At 27.8% G+C, this 20,749-nt stretch overlaps 1 protein-coding gene across 1 annotated transcript in view; it reads left to right on the plus strand.

The window, feature by feature from the left end:
• LOC107447617 (tyrosine-protein phosphatase non-receptor type 13) overlaps positions 1 to 20,749 on the plus strand; it is a gene marked incomplete in the record, with an annotated part of 126,626 nt that overhangs the window by 159 nt on the left and 105,718 nt on the right. Inside the window, 10 exon segments of the mRNA XM_071186957.1 lie at positions 1,741 to 1,938; positions 3,890 to 4,068; positions 5,881 to 5,949; positions 7,144 to 7,233; positions 9,398 to 9,493; positions 10,238 to 10,333; positions 11,888 to 11,951; positions 14,997 to 15,353; positions 18,686 to 18,809; positions 20,215 to 20,335. Coding sequence (XP_071043058.1) covers positions 1,785 to 1,938; positions 3,890 to 4,068; positions 5,881 to 5,949; positions 7,144 to 7,233; positions 9,398 to 9,493; positions 10,238 to 10,333; positions 11,888 to 11,951; positions 14,997 to 15,353; positions 18,686 to 18,809; positions 20,215 to 20,335 — 1,350 coding nt within the window.

The raw sequence follows: 20,749 nt of genomic DNA on the forward strand, positions 1-20,749 counted from the left end.
TTTATTATGTATTATAAAGACTACCTGCTTATTGTGTTTTATTGTCCTATTCGTTTATTAGTATAAATTAAATGTAAAATATAGAGTTAAAAAGCTCAGTATTTCTATCTGATTTGATTTGTTTCCCTATTTAGAATTCTAATATTATATTTATACCTATATGTGTGATAATTAATTTGCTTGAAGGTTAGAATATAACGTGATGGATTTCTAATTCCAGTTTATGGAAACGGAACAAGTAAAGTGAAAAGTTGGTGTAATTGAATGTTGATGTTGACTAACATCAAAAATATTTGTGAGATATAATTAAAAAACTCTAAAATAAAAGTTTATGTGTACATGTTTTTCGTAATAAAAATACATTTTAAATATTTCCTTAAATTCTTTTTACAATTTATCATTTTTTTAAAAAAAATTTAAAATAATATTTATTTGTATTTACTGTGCTTTAATTTTTTTTAGAATTTTCCTTATTATATTTTTTTACTTTCATTAATGTTTTTTTAATGATCGATTATAAATATTTTTTTAATGTAATTATAGACAAAGTTTATTTCGACCCTTTAAATTTTTTATTATACTAGAGCTGGTTAACTTATTTAAATACTCCTCAAGTACCAACTTAAAAAATAATCTATAAATCTTAAGCCCTAATATATAAGTGAGAGGGGGGGGGCATCATTATTCCATCAGAGCACTGACAAGAAAGGAGAATGTTTAGTGTTCTGTTTAGTCTTCTGAAGACAAGATTTCCTCTTTTTATTTACTCAGCTGTTGGTGAAGAATTCTAAATATTCTTGCATCATGGAATATTATTTATAAACACTTGTCCCTTATTAAAATAATAGGTTATTATAATTTTTTTTACTATATCCATGTAAAGTTTTGTTGGATTCCTTGTAAATTTATTTATTTAGAATAATTTTATCTATTACATAAATTATCAGAATAAAGATTTTTGAAAGTTTTAAAAAATTGTTTTTGCCTAAAAATAGGTTTTTGCTGTTTCTTGATTATTTTTTATATTTTTGAGCAATAACAAATTTTGATTATTAAATTAAAGTATTGCTAATTTAGACTTTTATTTGCATCTATAGAAAATCAGTCTATAGTTTAGAAAATTAGTGTTGTTTTATTTCCTGTTTTGTATTTTATAATAAAATTTTATTCTAAGAATTTTTAAATAAGGTATTTTATTAATCAGACCTTCTATATATTTTTTATTGAGTAATTTTTTACTAATTTAATTTATTGTTTCTAAAGATATTTTTTGTATTTTCTTATTTATAATTCTGAAAAAAAATATTTGTATTATCTTTCTTTCTTTTTTCATGTATTGTTTATGAAAATCTTTCATGCCCTTATTATTCTTATTTGATTAAAACTAAATTTTCCAAGCTTATAAACTTTACTGCATTCGCTCTCTTATTTCTCAAAATTTTTATTAGTTTGAAAAGAATTCTCTCCCTTCCTTCCTGTTTGCTGCTAGAGTCTGGCTTCGTCTAGAACTAGATAATCCTTTGAAGCCTTATTAATGCCCAGACAGAGCTTATACTAACCTACAGAAACAAAATGAAAGTTCTATTTATTATTGTATCACCTGTCCTTATTGTACTGAATTTTTAGTACTAATGCTTATTTGTGAAAACATTATTTTTTCTAATAATTTCTTAACATTTTTTTGTCTGATTGCTATCATGGGTTATTATTTGCCTTTAAAACCAAATCCTTTGAATTTAGATGTAAAGGAACCGAATTGGAAAAGCCTTATACAGAAACTTGATATGGTGTCATATCATTGCAGCATGCCTGTACTGGAAAATGTACAAGTCTCATTAAATGAGATATTAGAAGTACGAGGAAATCCTTTAAAAGAGTATGAGTTATGGGGTCTACTGTTTCAGACAACTCAGGCTGTACAGGATATTTTTTTGCGAGGTTCGTATATAGCATCTGTATTCTTATACATACCATTCTCATATTTCTAACTTGTTTATGTATCTTTTTATGTAGTTCTTTCTCATATAATGTAAGTGGTTTTGACTTTAGAAACATATTTTTCAATGTGTTTTATACAAATACAATAGTTTTAATTAATTTATGGTACAATGTTTATTCAAGCAGTTTTTCTTGAATAACAGAGTATGATTTTTAGGTTTAATAAATTTCTTTAAAATTATGTCGCCAAATTAATTAAAAAACATTTGAAGATGTTGATTAGCTATATCACTGTAAAAAAAGTAATCAAAACTATTTTCATTCAAATTTTTTTAATTAAGATTTTTTTTCTTTTAAAATCTATATTTTTTCTCATAGACTTTGCATTAGCAACAAAATATGATGTATGTGTTCTTAAGATATGCAGCTAAAATGTATTTTTTATACTAAAATGTATTTTATATTTCTTTCTTTTACATGTTTGGTCATATCAATTTCTTAAAGCAATCTTTTTCTCTGCTCTGAATAAATATTATTTTATTAAATCAATATCTAAGCATTTTGAGAATTGTTAATATATCTATACATAATTACTGAAAAAAATATAGAAGAGGCTAAGTAAATATAAGTAATAGTGTTTATTTTATTTTTTTATGGAAGAACAAAGTATTTTATTAATGATTAAAAATTGATTAAAAGAAAAGTGTGCCATGGTTGTAATATCTTAGACATTATTTTTAATATTAGTTAATTCAGACATTTATAATTTTCTTTGAAACTTAATAGTTGTTTGACTGGCATAGAACTTATTAATTTATACTTTAAATTAATTGTTCTTATGCATATTTCAGTTAGTTTTTAAGCTTATTTAATTTGCTTACTTTATGCAATTTATTTCATTTATATTAAAAGTAAATATTCAGTTCTAATGAATTCAATATTTACTTTGAATATAAATAAAATAATTTTGAAGGGAATTATAATTGCTTGAGTTAATTTTTTTTATATTTAATATTTTGTCAACCAGAATCAAAAATTTTTTTTTACTGCATCATGTAACAAAAATATATTTAATAATATTATATTTTTGCTACATGGTTCACTAAAAATGAATTTTTGCTTCTGGTTGATAAAATATTTCAAAAAATTAAACTTTATTTTTGAATAAACTAAAACTAATGTTTTTTTTTTTTTTTTTTTTTGAATTTTTTAGCTCCCGGTGGCTGAGCGGCAGCGCTTCGCGCTGCCGTGCCACAGGTCTCTGGATCGATCCTGGGGCTGGGCAGGGTTGACTCAGCCTTTCATCCCTTCTGTGGGTCGATAAATGAGTACCAAGCACGCTTTGAAACTAAACACTGGGGGTTCCGCGTTCGGCTGACCACCTGACCGGAACATCTGCTTCTGCACCCCAGAGCCCAAGGTTAAGAAAACTGAGATGGGCACAGTAGGCCTTGGCCCTCTAGGGCTGTCACCCCGCTGAGTTTAGTTTATTTATTTAGTGAAAGTTGGAGTTAGAAAGTTTTGCATTATAATTAATATTTTAAAAACCCTAAAAGAATGAATTGCAAGAGTTATAGTCATAATTGGTTAAAAAAAGACTAGTTATTATTGGATAAAAAAGATTTTTTATAGATGTTGATAATACAATATTTTTATATGAAAGAACAAGTTACAATTAGCAAATTTTCTCTAGTGTCATTGATGCAGTTTTAATTTGAATTTTTTTTTATTTGACAACAACAAATTTATAAAAACTAACTCCATATTTTTTAATTTATCATAGGCATACTAATCAATTTTATCAGAAAAGTAGTCTTAAAACTAACTTCTAATTTAATGTTGCACCTAAAATATACTTTAATAAAAATTGGATAATATTTTACTTTTAATTAAAATTCTTGATTTTTATGTTTGAGTGGTGTGTTATTTACTTTGCACTGTAATATTTTAGGGCATGCAAATGAGGATGGTGTTCCACAATATTTAGTTACGCCTGATAACCTTCTCTGCACTTCAACGGGAAGAGTTATATTAAGTGTTTCCCAACTTGAAATCATCAAAAAATCTCAATCTTGGTGCGATGAGCTTGAGGACAAAAATATTTGTTCTCAAAGTGAAATCTTGGAGAAGGTATGTATTAAAAATTGTACCATAAATTTTTTTTTTTTAGTTCAGAATATCTTATTACAGGGCTGATTGTGCTCCGGAAAAAATCCGGATTTTTCGCCAACAGTGATCCTGAAGTTTCCGGAGATCGAAGGTCCAGACGTTTCAAAAAATTATTGATCACAGAAGTTTCCGGAAATCAAATTTTCAAAGGTGGAACTAAAAAACACAGTTTATTTTATTAGTTTGTAAAGGAGAGCCAGAGAGATACTTTATAAGCTTATATTCATGATAAATATATTATATTTATATCAGTAAATAGCTGTTATAATCATAAACCCCAGAAAGAAAGACATATTTGTAAATTTTAATTACTTCTCCAGGTCATCATAGGTATGTGTAAATGGTAATAGGTATGTGCAAAATTTTAAATATATTTTAAGTAAACTAAGAAATATTGAGAAAAAGGAAGAAAAAAAACAATGTTTTAATTTTTTTCTAATTTTTCAATTTAAACCGTTTTTTTTTTTTTTTTAAACTCAAGAAATTTTCTGGAATTTTGATCTGGGCTCACAATCACCCCTGTTATTATATCCTGAACTTTTAAACATTGAACAGAATATATATTTGTTATCATTATTCTGAGCTTAATAGTCATTAAATGTTTTTGTTATTATCTTGATGTTATTATTGAATATTGCTATTTTGTGGCTGTGTTATTGGATAATTGCTATCCATATAATCTTATTTGTCTTCAAACAACTATGTATATGTTATTATTGAATATTGCTATTTCATGGATATATTAATGGGTAATTGTTAAGGTTATGAGCTTATTTGTGATTAAATGGTTTTGTTACTATGTATATATGTTTTATGTTACTATTAAATATTGCTATTTCATGACATAATATATAACATGTGCCCCGTGGCAGAGTTGCAGCGACTGTCATTGTCTCAGAACGACATTGTCTCAGAACGTTACTGAGTTTTTGCAGAAAGATTTTTCTTTTGGGAAGGGGAAAATTTTGGGTTTTCTTCCAGCATAATTTTTTGAAATATGTTTTTTTTTTCACTGCAGAATTTTTTTCAAAGATTCTCTCTTGCATATCAGAGAGGAAAGAAATAATTATAATTTTTCTATTCTTAGTTGAGATTTTTTAAAAATCGGTAATGGCTGGCTTCAGCTAGAATTTCAAATTAATAATATAAAATAAAAAATTCAGAAATAGCTAAATTATAAAAGATAGTTTCCTCTAAAAATGATGTTCTCTCTTTCTTTTTTTTCTTTAAAAATCATCATATTTTTCAGACACTTATTTGAGTATCTTTTGAAAGTCCTATTTGCGCGATTCATGATCGTTATTTTGGGAGTTAATGCGTGGATTTCGCAATTTTTTATTTATGTACGAATTTTAATTCATTATAGTTTAATTTATTTATGAATTTTAATTTGTTTAATGATTTACAAAATTTGAAAGAGGAATAATTGGTGCATTTTTCCTCTTATAAAATGCGAGAATATCGCCTATAATATTAAAATTAAAAAAGTATTACTTTTACAATTAAAATTTTTGTACGTTTTTATTCTATGCTTTCTTTGGTAAACACAGCATTTCTGTTACTTTAAATTAGTACTTGTTATAATTAAAATTATATTAATGAAAAATATTAGTGCTGAGGAAGTTTGTCACAGAATGCCCGAAAAAATTCTGCCACAGGGAATGGGTCTTCATCATCTATCATTATCTTTAGCTTATTTGTCATTAAATGATTTTGTTACTATGTACATATGTTTTATGTTGCTGTTAAATATTGCTATTTTTCTTATCACAGATATATGTGTTTTCTATTGGCCAAACTATATTTCGTGCTGCTTACTTTAGTATTAGTGATAAAAGTCAGGTAAATCATTTAATATATCTCATTTTAAATATGTGATTTAGGTGTTTTATTTTAAATTTAGTCATGAAAAGAAATAGTTTTACTATTTTCATCAAATTTATTTTTGTTATTACACCATAAATTTTTTTTTTTAGAAAAATCCATGTTATTGTATTTTTAACAGGATTTAAATCATCTATTAGCTAGTATTGAGTGGGTATCTATTGAGTATCTAGCTAATGTATTGAGTGACTTTTTATGAATTTTTTGTAATTAGATTTTCTAAACTCACTGTAAGTTTACATGAATGTATCTTTATATACTATTGACACAAATTTTTCCAAATACTTTTCCTAATATTTAGATTCAGGCGCTTCCTCTGTAATTTATTCAATAATAATTCACCTATATATTATTCACCCATCAAGATATGACATCTGAGTTATATCAATTGAGCTTATTCCTGGAATTAAGGGTACGAATGTTATAAACCTAAAAATAAAAAAAAATTTAAAAAATGGAGATTTGGTGAGAAGCGCATTATTAGGATCAATTTATTTTTACTTAGGATCATTTTTTTGGTTTATTAATGCTGTCTTTTGATATTTTGACAGTATTTCTTTTTTGATCTGGGTGGTCGGAATAGGAAGGCACAGAGCCATTTCTGTTCTTTCTGAAAAGAGTGCTAGGCTGTTCATACACTTTTTATGATTTACTATGTTTTGAAAAAATGTCAGAAAAAAGGTTTTCTATTTTAAGGAAACGTACAGAATCAACCAAAAAACCATAATGAATTTGAATTCAAAATATTGAAGAATGTTCACATATTTCAGACCCTTCCTCTATTTGAACATAAGAAAAAATGAACACTTCTGTTCAACTTATTTGCCACCCACCATCTCTTGCTTGTTTAATAAAAGTGTTGTAGTGTTTTGTAAATATTAATTTTTGACCATTATATGAAGATTTAAACAGATTTTTTAGGCTTTTTTTTGTCCTGATATATTGTTAATTTCAATTGTCAAATCATTGTTTTTGGTGATTATAGCTCTACGGAATTATGACTGATATATTCTGCATTATATATGTAAAGCATGCAGTGTTGCAAAAAATAAATTAACTTTTAAAAGGAAAGGCTTTAAAGTGTTCAATGTTGGTTATTATTTATGATTTAAATTGTGTAGTTCCTAATATTAATTTTATTTTGACTTTCAGAACAAACTATCACCATTAATTAGAACTGTCTTTCAAGGATTGTGCCAAAAAGATATTGATTTGCGAATGACTTTGTCTGATGTAATACAGGTATGAGATGCATTGATTTATTGAATTCGTATTTTTTTTTGCATTGTTAAAAGAAAGATTTTACTTTATCGTTCGTAAAATATGTGGTATGAATAGATAATTCTTTTTCACTGTATATGATAATTTTGTTCAACACATCATATTATATAGCTGAAAATTAAAAACTGTTTACTGACTTCATAGGTCTTGTTAAAACTTTTAATAAAATACTATACTCCTGATGATTTTATTTATTTTTAGATATATCTAAATTAAAAATATGAGTTCGTCTTTATGCAATTTCATATAGCAAGAAGCAGCTATACTACTTTTCATGTTATAACATGTAGGTTTCTAATTGGATTGAATTTTGAATAATTTGAATTTTGTTGGTAGAATTTTTGTAAACATAGCTAATATGTGTATGGACAGTGACTTCTTGAAATCAGCCTTACTTTTCAATTATTGTTTTACATAGCAGTAGAGAATCATTAATCTGAAAATTGATTAATTGAATTGTCTAAGCAGTTTGATTGATCGATGGTCTTCCGTTGTATACCACTTTTTATTTCTCTTGAAAATCTGATTTTCTTAAGGATGTCAATTTTTTTTTGTCCCTTATTGTCCTTGGAGAGAGGATCTAAAGACATAATAGTCACAGTGTTTTCAGCCCAGAAAAATAATGGGTGAGAATTTCTCACCCTTTCTCAAAAACAGGGTGAGATTTCAAAAAGTTAAGTGAGATATCTAAAAATTAAAAAAAAAAAAAAGAACACAAAGAGACTTGAAAAAAAAATCATTTCTTTAATTATAATACATTTTTAACATCTTCTAATTTTTAAAGCATTGAATATTTTTTTTGCATCATCGTATGGAAAATGTTCTACATCTACTTTTTCATCAGCTATTCTCATTTGGTTGCTCAAATGCGTGTTTGTTTCGTTTTGATCGTTTCTACCCACATTAGTTTCATTTTCATTCGTCTGTTTCGGAGTAGAAGATATTGCCTTTACAAGGTATTTGTCCATCTTACATTAATGCGCAAAAAATTTTAACTTCTTACATGGAGAAACCTTACCTACGGTAAACACGAGGGTTGCTGAGAAATGCGTTTTGAAAGAGGTTCCTTGGTTCCGAGGGATGATGTTCTGTTGTTCTTAAAGGTTCTGAACAATACTGATAAATAGGGAAGCTAGATAATGGGGCAGATATTGAAAATAATGAAAGATCCAGGAATATTGAAAATAATGAAAGATCCAGGAAGGAAAATGAAACGGATTTCATTCTAAATGGCGCAATGAAAAATTTTTTTTCAAAATGCTAGAAATTCACAAATTTTGAAATTGGATTATAGAATGTACGAATTTCTCGCGGCTATCATTTTTTAATGCGAGAAAAGAAAAAAATATGCTAAATTCTCGCATTTTTGCGCTGTAGGGAAAACACTGAGTCAGCATTGAGTTAAAGCAGCAAAGATAGAATCTAAAATTATGATGAAGAGTTTATCTATAATGCCGATCAAATTGGGCTCAATTTGCTTAAGAGTGCTCTATTTGTCTGTGACAACTACAATTTGACTAAGACCACCATAAAATAGCTATCAGTGGTTAGAATTATCAGACCAGTAATCTATTAAAAAAAAACAGTGTGCTATTTTTTTTATATGGTTTTCTGGCTTGTATTTTGTCTCAAAATGAGATATGTCACATAATTGCGAACATTAAAAATTCTCATAATTGTAATTTTTCATTAAAAAAAATTTTATTGTCTTTTTTTTTACAAGAGAAACATGTAAACGGACTAATGGAATTGTATATGAACTAGTAATATCATTTATTTACTAGTGCTTCTGAGCAGTGACTAAATTTTCTTAATTTCTATCCCTGTAAAGAAACATTAGCGTAGACAAACAAGAGTACCAATTACCAGTATAATTGCCAGAAGAAATATGAGTGGAATATACAAAAAGAAAAAGGCAAAAAACTTTACCCTAGCATTTTAATTTTAAATTAGTCTACTTATATGGATTTTTTGTTTATTGGGTTGGCCTCAGTTCTGAATAATGAGCACCCTACTGTAATTGTTTTGATTGCAGTTTTTATGATTAAAATTTTAGAATTCACATGTGTCGATAAAATTCGAAGTTGAAATAAATCTTTAAAACGTACATAATTTTTTTCCTTAGGTTTGTACTCTGCATGCTGAAAAATACATGGATGGGTGTACATTTTCAAATGTGATTGTAAAGTTGCATCAAGAAGTCCTAGGAAGTTTGCCAGAGGTATGACTGTCATGAAATTATCGAATGGTTTAATGGTTAAGGCACTAGGCTGTCATTGTGAAGGACTAGGGTTTGACCCCCCAGCGGTGACTTGAAGCCCTCCCAGCTTCAAATCAATGGGTACCAGCGTGTCTGGAAGTAAAGGCGGTCCGTGTGCAATTATTGAATNAGACCAGTAATCTATTAAAAAAAAACAGTGTGCTATTTTTTTTATATGGTTTTCTGGCTTGTATTTTGTCTCAAAATGAGATATGTCACATAATTGCGAACATTAAAAATTCTCATAATTGTAATTTTTCATTAAAAAAAATTTTATTGTCTTTTTTTTTACAAGAGAAACATGTAAACGGACTAATGGAATTGTATATGAACTAGTAATATCATTTATTTACTAGTGCTTCTGAGCAGTGACTAAATTTTCTTAATTTCTATCCCTGTAAAGAAACATTAGCGTAGACAAACAAGAGTACCAATTACCAGTTTAATTGCCAGAAAAAATATGAGCGGAATATACAAAAAGAAAAAGGCAAAAAACTTACCCTAGTGTTTTATTTTTAAATTAGTCTACTTATATGGATTTTTTGTTTATTGGGTTGACCTCAGTTCTGAATTGTCTGAATAATGAGCACCCTACTGTAATTGTTTTGATTGCAGTTTTTATGATTAAAATTTTAGAATTCACATGTGTCGATAAAATTCGAAGTTGAAATAAATCTTTAAAACGTACATAATTTTTTTCCTTAGGTTTGTACTCTGCATGCTGAAAAATACATGGATGGGTGTACATTTTCAAATGTGATTGTAAAGTTGCATCAAGAAGTCCTAGGAAGTTTGCCAGAGGTATGACTGTCATGTAATTATAGAATGGTTTAATGGTTAAGGCACTGGGCTGTCATTGTGAAGGACTAGGGTTTGACCCCCCTGCGGTGACTTGAAGCCCTCCCAGCTTCAAATCGATGGGTACCAGCGTGTCTGGAAGTAAAGGCGATCAGTGTGCAATATTGAATCCACAAAAAATTGTGGAGTCTTGACTTCCATGGCACTTCTGGTCCCCAATGGGCTATTACAGGAATGCTTTTTTTAAAATTGTATTGGGATTTTGTTCTTGTTCAGAATAGTTCAAAAATTTAAATAAGTTCTGAAAGTTATGCAATAGATAGCAAAATTATGATTGGACAATTTTCTACAGTTGTTTTTTTATCCCTCTCTTTTCTCCTTATAACTTCTCATTTACCTGTTATTATTTTGAGGCCGTTCATTACTAAATTTTTTATTTGAATTTTCAAGAGAATATTAATCTGATTTCCATTTTGGGAATAATTTATGTCACTTCTTTATCAATGTAATTATTATTTTTTTAATAATAAGCACTCTAGTTTTATTGTCAAAATGATGTAAATAAAACATAAGGTTTATAAACTATGTTAAAGGGTAAAAAGGAGCTTTGGCAATTAAAAAAAAGTTTCATTTTGTCTAGTCAAGAGATAAATATTTTTTGAAATATTAAATTATGAAAGTATATGGACTTGCTTAATGAACTCAATTTAATATGTCATAAAACAAAGGAAAATTAATCATTAAAATGCTATTGAATATTTTTAAAAAAATCTGGATCTACTTAATAGTTTTTCAGAAAAATTAAAAGAATTATTCTCTACAGCTAGTTTTGTAAAATTTTACTTTAAATCTTCTTTAATTCGGGAACAGTTTAAGAGATAATGTTATCAAAGGAAGCTTAGATCTATCTGTTTTGAATAGTTCATGCAAAAGAAAGAAAAAAGAATGTTTTATAAATATAGGTAATAAATATCTTCATTGCTTGTCTTCTTGCCTGAAACTGTTGTTTGCTTATGATAAGATGTCCAATATAATATAATATTAATTCTTTAACTTAATTAACAGTACATTAAATTTTATTGCAAAACTATTTTTATTTCATTTTCTTACATTAAATTTATATTAAATTGAGTACTAAGGTGTACCAATATTACTTATTAACCGACCCATATATCTATACAACTAAGTAAGAGCACAGAACCTTTCTTAATAAAGGACTGCATTCTCAGATATAGACATGTTAACAACAATTATGGTGGTTTTTGAACATCTTTGTTATTACACTAAATCTTTTTAATCAGTCAACTTAATACGTCCCAACAAGCCACAGGTTTTGCACACCTACAATAGTGAATAATCTATAAAAAAAATTCAAAATTCTACTTTGATCTTAGAAAATGCTACAAAGTCGTTTAAAGTTGTTATTTTGAAGGTCTCATGTTTACTAATGTAATCTGCGAAAATGCAACTAAATGTCTAACGTACGTTAGATTTTAAGGATTCTGTATTCATAACCTTGTGTGTATATTTATTTGATATTTTATTTTTCTATTGCAGAATGAAATTCTATCCCAAGTTGATCAAGATATCTTAAGAGAAAATGAAGCAGATGATTTAAAAAGTAAGTATCAAAGTTAAATTTTTTAATCCTATCCAAGCTAATCTAGCATCATCAGTTTAAATTATTAAAAACTGCTAAGCGAACATTATTTATGAGCTTATGATGGGATACCCTGCTAAGCAAAGTATTCTATCATAACAAAGCACATTAGAATAAGTCGAGTCTTTGTGCTTTATCAAAGAGAGAGAGTAAAGAGGCAAGGTATACTTAGTTCTGTTGTTGATTAATTGCAACTATGATTTTTGGAATGTTTTCTTTAAATAGTTCTGCCAATATTCTTGAAATGCCTTGTAATTTATGATTTAAACATGAGTTTGATTCTTTTCTGTGTTTGATCATGTTTTGTATTCATGATACATTTATCGCATTTTTGAGTAATATTTTTTTTTAAATAGAATATCAGGTAATTCTTTTAATAGAATATCTGGTACTTTTTCCAGTGGAATATCAGGTAAAAAGTCTACAATATTTGTTATTGAACAATTATTGTTTTTTAATTAAAAATAGTTCATAACTTAAAGACTTCTGGGAATTTTTGTGTAAGTAGTTTTTTTCAATTAATTTTTGAAAAGCAATGATTTTTCTCACACAATCAGTCTTCGATATCATCCTGAGGCGAATTCACATTTTAAAAAAAATTTGTGAGATTATGCTAATCTGTGTTTTATTGCCTATACGTTTTAATTTAATCATACATTTCAATAATGATTTTGAACATTGGATATGCATGCAGTTATAGCCAGGCGTGGTTTACAAATTATGGCTTTATACATATTTTACACAATATTGCATTGTGTACCAACATGGGTTACAAATCTTAATTATCTTTAATTTAAGGATAAACATTTATTGATCATTTTAAATGTGATTCTGTTATTTTTTTTTAATTTAGCAATTTTTTTTCTATCATCATACATTAAATTATGTGCCTTATAATATCATAAGGGATTGAATAAACTTTTATGATAGCCTTTTCTTTTTAATGAAGTTTATTTCATAATTCAATAAGTTAATTTTTTTAAAAATACTTTTCGTTTTCTATTTTGTAAACTTTTGTCATTAGAATAGTTATTTATTTTGTTAATTTATTTTTTCATTGTGTTTTTTTCTCTTATATGTGAATAAATAAAATAATTGTTTCATAAAAAATTTTCTTCACTATTTTTCTAAATTCATTTCAATGTTTTTTTTTTAATACTTGAAAAGCAATAAATTTGCTTACATGTAATTTTTTAAGAAATTATTTTTACTCTTGTAGCATTAAATAAAATCCATAAGTCTTTTCAATTTCAGTAAGTTTATGTTTCTGAAACAATGTATAGTTCCACCAGATTTATGATAAATTTTCCTACATTCTATTCAAATGATCCTTTTTGATTTTATAGCCTTTTGATAATATAGTTCAAACCTTGTTGTGTATAATAAATTTACCTCATGTTCAAATTGCTTGATGTGGTCTACAATTTGAAATATATATCTGGATTATTTTTTCAATATTCTTTGCATTAAAATATAATGATCATGCTTGTGGTTTTTCCAGTAATTTGCATCATTCCTCAAATTAAATTTGTCCTGTTTACGAAAATCTGCCTTTATTGTTACTTTGCTTTTTACTCTGTAATTTACAAATTGAAAATTGCATGTATCCTACAAATGCTATTTACAAACCTAATCTTGCATAATCTGCAGACAATATTTTTATATCAAGCAGTGTGATTTATACCAACATGATTTGCAAATTCCCCACTAGGATTTATGTTTAAATAATTTCTTAACAGAACCTGACTATTTGTCTTAACGAGATTTTTGAAAACCTATTGCAATTCATACTAACCTAATTTTTTGAAGAATGTATCAATATTTAATTATAAATCTCTCATTTTGATTTAGCAGAATTCATATTCATGTGATTGAATTGTGAACCTTACACTATGATGCATACTAAGAGATTTACGAACTGCTCATTGCTACTCACATTTGAAACACTTTTTGATTTGTATTTAAAACACTGTTTGCACTGTTGTGGCTCATGTTTTCTCAGTTTGCAAAACCCTTGTCTCTGTTTCCTTTTGATTGATAATTATGTAATGTGATTTGAAAATTGGATATATCTCTTAACTTTTTGCTCATAAATCAGGCATGAGATTCTTCAAACTTTTGGTGAATTTGTCAAATTTCTAAAATTTAGAAAAAATTAAATTTCTACATTTATTATGTATTTATTCTTTTTTAATCATGTATTTAATTTATCTGTTAAGTTTAACAGTTTTTCAGATTGTACACACATTTATATATTTATAAAAAACTTGTAAAGCATGTAAATATTTTAGCACATTTTGATCAAAAGCACATTTAGCACAAAATTCATATTCATGTGATTAAACTGTGAACCTTATACTATGATGCATACTAAGATATTTAAAAACTGCTCGTTGCTACTCACATTTAAAACTTTTTTTGCATTGCCATTTGCATTTAAAACACTTTTTGCAATCATTCTTTGTGGCTCATGTTTTCTCAGTTTACAAAACCTTGTCTCTGTTTCTTTTTGATTCATAATTATGTAATGTGATTTGAAAATCGGTCATATCTCTAACTTTTTGCTCATAAAACAGGCATGAGATTCTTCAAACTTTGGTGAAGTTGTCAGGAGCTTTCAGACTCAAACTTTGGGAGAAAATAAATTTCTAAATTATTTGTTTATTCTCTTTAATCATGATTTATCTATTAAGTTTAACAGCTTGTTAGAACAGACACATTTTTATAAAAAACTTTAAGTAAGTATGTAAATAATTTAAATGTTTCCTTTTTGTGCAAAATAGTTTCATACTCTTTTTTATTAATTTTTTCATGACTTTATTAATTTATTTATTAATTTTTTTATTAATTTTTTCATACTCTTTTTTATTAATCCCCCCCCCTCGTTCTGTTCTTATATCAAAAACAAATATTGAAAGAATTTTCTGTGGTTAAGCAATCACATATGTGGGTAATTAATTTTTTAATTTATGTATTCATTAACATATATATATTTTCTTCAATTAGATGCTAATAAAGAGATGCTTGATTTGGACTACAGTGTGAAATATCTATCCTATGGCCATAGATTAGGCTATCATCCTGAAATATCAGTTAATATCAATGCAGGAAATATTTTAACTGCAAAGGAGCGTTGGAAAAAAGCATATCATGGAGTTAGAGAGCAGATACTGAAATCCAAGTTACATATTTCTACCAAAGATGAAGTCCTTAAAAATTGGCAGGAGCATAAAGCTCACCAGTCAATCTTAAGAGTTTATGAAGAGTTAACTGAAAGAAGGAAAATGCTTGAATTATTACGATTGAGTATTAACATTGGCCCGTCTGCTCCTGTTGATGTGGATACAAATCTTTTAACCACCGGTTAGTTCTGTTTTTGTTTTAATATAACCGTCCTTGAACAGCCGACCAAATTTTCAGTTTACGGCTACCAATGCCCAACTCCATTATTGTTATTATTTAATGCAATAATATTGTAATGTTAAATGTACAAGGAAGAGGTTCTATTAATTTAATTATTATTGAATGAGCTAGTAGCCTAAGCTGTAGAGTTTTTTTTTTTTGGGGGGGGGAGCGTTTGAGTTTTAAACTATAATAAAATATAGCATGTACAATCTATTACAGTAGTTTCATTTTTAAATTTGCTTTTGTTTGGGTCCTTATCTGCTATCTGGATAACAGACAAAAATCTAAATTCATAATACACTGGTATAATAAATGTCAGTGTAGAATACTTTTTTGAGTTTTATTTAATTTAGTTTATGTGGTGTTTGCCTTAAGACAAATTTATTTTCAGCAATTGTAGAAGAATTTACGATTTCAAGTCCGCTATCTAAACTGATTTTTTTCTCATTATAATGTTTTTTTATCATAATGTTTTTTTCTCACTATAATATAAATTGAATTAATTAAAATAAAGGTATACCTTTGTCAAATAATTAACAAGTTGATACATTGCTGACTCATATATTAATGATACATCACTGATGTATTGATGAGGTGACTTTTAGGTTTATCTAAGTTTGTTTGGATCCCAAATAATGAATAGGTATAATTTTAGGGCCAGGATTGCCTGGTTGGTAGGGCACTGGGCTCATTGTCCAAGAGGTTGTGGGTTCAATCCTCGCTGGCTGAAGACTCCTCACGTAGTATATGGTGACTGATGCACACCAAATCTGTTAGGTCACAAAGTCCTTTATGTTCGCATAACAAATCATTCCTCTGAGAGTACTGATTCAGGAGTTTTCTTGTCTTTTGGATTGGGTTCAAAATTACAAGGCTTTGGAGTTGAACATTAGTTGTCATAAACCCAAAATTGGATCGGCTGTTCAACGACGGTTATAAAATAAATATCATTTTAAGTGTCCAAATAGTGTTTGAGAAACATGCCATATGGCTCATCTTGCTCACACTAGGACAAGTGAAGAAACTTTTTTAACTTTTGAAATAAATATGCTTGTGAAAAAAGATTACATACCAAATCTAGACTAAAAAATAGGCTAGAAATATTAAAACCATGATTCATAGTCCTGTGGGTTAGAAATAAAGGTTATGCTGACTTTGGACGAGGCACTTCTATTAATGAATGAAATGAAAAACTAAAGCTACTAAAACAAACCAGTAATCCTTTGGTGCAAATTTTTTCTTGAACATAAATTTTATACTTTTTTATTATTTTGAATTAATTAATTTGGACTAAAGTATGTGAAAAGTATTATATTTAGCATTTTAATAATTTATGATTAAATATACAGTATGAAATACCAGTGTGTTTTTCTGTGTTAAAGGTAAAATCTTTCAAACACGGCTCACTTCCAAATTATAGTTTTTCGAATTTGCAGTTTTCTAGATGTAAGAAAGCAGTTGTTTATTATTGAAACTTCTTTAATTTACAAAATCATTATTGATAAATTTTGTAACAAAATTTTTTTTTAAAAATTTAAACTACTTTTTTTAATTTTAAATTTTAAAGCAAATATAATTTTGATAATCTAACAGATTTTAAGTAACTATTAGACTGTTTTTTATTATAAAAAAATAGCAAGATATAATTTTGCTAGTATTTAGAGCTTTGGAAAATAAATATATAAATGGGACATCGGTGTCCCATCTTCGTCAAAAGTTTAAAACTACTGCTTACATTGAGAAGGAAAAAACTGTTAGATGATTTTGAAATAGCATTTATAAGGTTTTTATGATCAATGGGTGAAATTGATCATAAAAATCTTATAAATGCTATTTCAAAATTTGCTCACAGTTTTTCTCTATTTTTTTATGATCAATGGAGGAAATATGAGGCTCATCCAGAAAGTAAGTTTCCCTATTTTTTTGAAAAGAAGAACTCAAACTTTCAGGATCCTATTTATTGGCAACAAGTACAACAATGCTTCAACTATTTTTCAACATAGCCACCACCAGAATTGAGACACTTGTTGTATCGTGGGATCAACTTTTGTATCCCTCTGTCGTAGAACTCTGTCGCTTGTGAATGGAACCAGCATGTGCCGAAAAAACCGGACACCCGAACACAAAATTCAACGCTTAGGACGCTGTCAGTACGAAAAGTGATGTGCACGGTGCTCTGGGACAAAAAGGGCATTCTGCTCATTGACTTCCATCCAAACAGCAAACGCTGACTGTTACTGTGAAACAATGAATAAATTGTGACGTGCCATTCAAAACAAGAGTCGTGTAATGCTTACTGCAGGTGTTGTGCTTCTCCATGACAATGAATGATCTTACTCCCAGCGATTTTCACGTTTTCTTACACCTGAAGAAATTTCTTTCCTCCGGTGAGCGTTTTGGCAACGGCGAAGAGCTGAAGAGGCCTGTCACACATTGATTCCATTCACAGCCGGCAGAGTTCTACGACAGAGGGATACAAAAGTTGATCCCACGATGCGACAAGTGTCTCAATTCTGGTGGTGGCTATGTTGAAAAATGGCTGAAACATTGCTGTACTTGTTGCCAATAAATAGGTTCCTGAAAGTGTGAGTTCCTTTTTTTAAAAAAATAGGGAAACTTACTTTCTGGATGAGCCTCGTAGCTGGGATAGCCTGGTTGGTAGGGCGTTGGACTTGTGTTCATGAGAACTTGAGCTCGAATCCTGCTAACCGAAGAATCCCCCTGTATTAAATCTTGAAATCTTTTGGGATCACAAAGTCCTTCAAGTTCCCATAACAAATCATTACTTCTAGAGGTACGGATCCAAGAGTTCATTTGTCTTCTGGATTGAATTAAAAATTACAAGGCTACAGAGTTGAACATCAGTAGTCATAGACTCAAATTTGGGTCGGCTTCTCAATGACGGTTATAATGCGGTAAATTGCTATTAGACTCCACTTATCCTAAACCATTAATGGTTCTTGTTGTAAATAATGAACTTCCCATTTATGCCAAAGTATAAGAAAATAATATTCATTGTTTTCTGATAAAATATCTGCAAATATGTAATTACATGGTTATATTTATGTTTTTCTACCTTATCGTTGCTTGTTTAACTCTTTTTCAATCTTACATGATGCAAGCTAGCCCCATTTTTTTTTTAAATGGCCTTAAACTTAATTCTGTAGCTGAGCTGTTTCTATTGTTATGAATACTTTTTTAGCTATTTACCTTTTCTTTTAGCTTGCTTGTTTAATTACTTTTCAATGTTACATTTTTAGTCCAAGCTAACTTTATATGCTTTTTAACAGGGCTAAAACCAAAAACTATAGCTGAACTAGTCCTATTGTTACAAAGACCTGCTAAGCAACCTGCCATTTCTTCTAAGTCACATACTGAAGTACAAAATGACAATAGGGCTTCTTCAAGTAGCGAGTATGTAAAAGTTTATAATATTTTGATTTAAAATTCCTCTCTGAATTTTTATAGCTGAGTTAACTTTTTTGTTTCAAATTATCAAATGGAGAACACTGAATAACAATTAACCCAATTGTTTCAAAGGTTATAAAAGGTTTTTTGCAAAATGTTTTTTTTTTNTTTGTTCAGGAGATTTTTTTTTTTTTTTTAAATTTTAAGAATTAGATTATTACAGTCTCTTTTCTACAACTTAGTGTCAAAGGAAATTTAATGTATTAAAAATCAAAATATGGTTATAAAGGAACCATATTTGGAATGATATTTAGAATGAAATGATAGTTAAAATAGTTCAATAACTGTTACTCACAATGTTATTAAATATTACTCAAGGATGTAACATAATATTCATTTTATAAAAAAATTCTGTAATTTGCATTCTGTAATTAATGATGTATTGACTTTGTAAAATTTAAATGAATGCATTTTTTAATTAATTAAATTTCTCTAGTAGTCTGTTCTAATTCCGATTCAATCTTTAAATGTCGATAAACTTTAGCAAGCTTTTTTGAGACCAAAATTGTTTTGCAGTTTTAGACACATAGAAAGCACACATAGAAAGCATTCAATAGCTTCTGAGCCACCTATCTTAAATTTTGAGTTACTTTTCGAATTGCAACTGGGATGATAAGTAAATGTTAAAGGCCATCTCATTTTGTGTCCACTGATAATGATCTAAACTAAAATAAAAAATAAAAAGAGGAGCTACTGGGTTGGGAAGAATATTGAGTGTTTTACGGCAAGGACTGCCTTTTATGTAGTTGTATGATTTCTATATTACAAAGTTTAAATTAAGTTAAAATTAAGAAAATTTTTTGTCAAGTCCTTATCCAATAGAAAATGATAGGAAGCTGTATATTGATTTTATTTGTTTGTTAGTTTCTTAAAATAAATTTTATATTTAACGTATCTTCTATTACTAATGGTGTATGCTGTTATAGATTTATAATAAAATTATTTCATTATCTTTAAGATTTACTATGTATTTGACCCTTATCCCTCCAAAAAAATAACACTCTATTATAATTTAAAAAAAAAAATTCACGTTTTTTTTTAACCTCAGAGTATGAAAAATACTGAATTTCGGAATTTTTTAAAGAAATTTTGATGTTAATGTAGATTACCTGAAATTACTTAAAAAATGAAAATATTTGATATGTCAACTTTTTTAGATAATGTAATATTTTTAGATTTAAGATAACCACCCTTGAAAAAAATCACCACGACAAACTTATTTTAATAGAGTAAAAACTTTTGGAATATTTTTTTGCATAATTTTTCTTCAGCTATATTGTTTTATTTATTAAGTGATTGTAATTGATGTTTTGAAACTTTTCTTTTTCTATATATTTATTTTTCCTTTCAGTTCTCAGTTTGCCTTTTCAAGTAATAGCTCTACTTCAGATGAAGAATGCCCTAGACAGCACTATTACAACATTCAAGAAGTTGCTTTAAAGCAACCTTTTTCAACTGATTCTGAATCTCAAGTAAGACTTGTAAAACCATAAATAAAACTTTACTCTTTTTTTTAGTACCTTTTTTTAATACCTTTTTTTTTAAATATCCATACTATTTTTTAATACATATTGCGTGACCTCCTGCCAACTTCTTCAACTTTTAGCCAGAGATTTTTTCTAAGCATTAAAAATGATTGCAAAGTTTATTTTTTAACATTCGATTTAAGTAGAATTTGTTCACCATGAAATAACAATGAATCAAAGATGTAAATAAACTTGTATTTATTTACATTACTTGTTATTTACATTTTTTGGTTACTGAAAAAAGAAAATTCTTTTCATGTTATGACAGTAACCTAAAGCTAAACTGAAGGCTATGTTAAAATTTTTTTATATAATATATTATGGCTTGCACTGAGCGCAGTGCTGATGTAAAAATTCCTC

Source organism: Parasteatoda tepidariorum, chromosome 10 (assembly GCF_043381705.1).
Source record: "Parasteatoda tepidariorum isolate YZ-2023 chromosome 10, CAS_Ptep_4.0, whole genome shotgun sequence".
In the NCBI taxonomy this organism is placed as follows: Eukaryota; Metazoa; Arthropoda; class Arachnida; order Araneae; family Theridiidae; genus Parasteatoda; species Parasteatoda tepidariorum.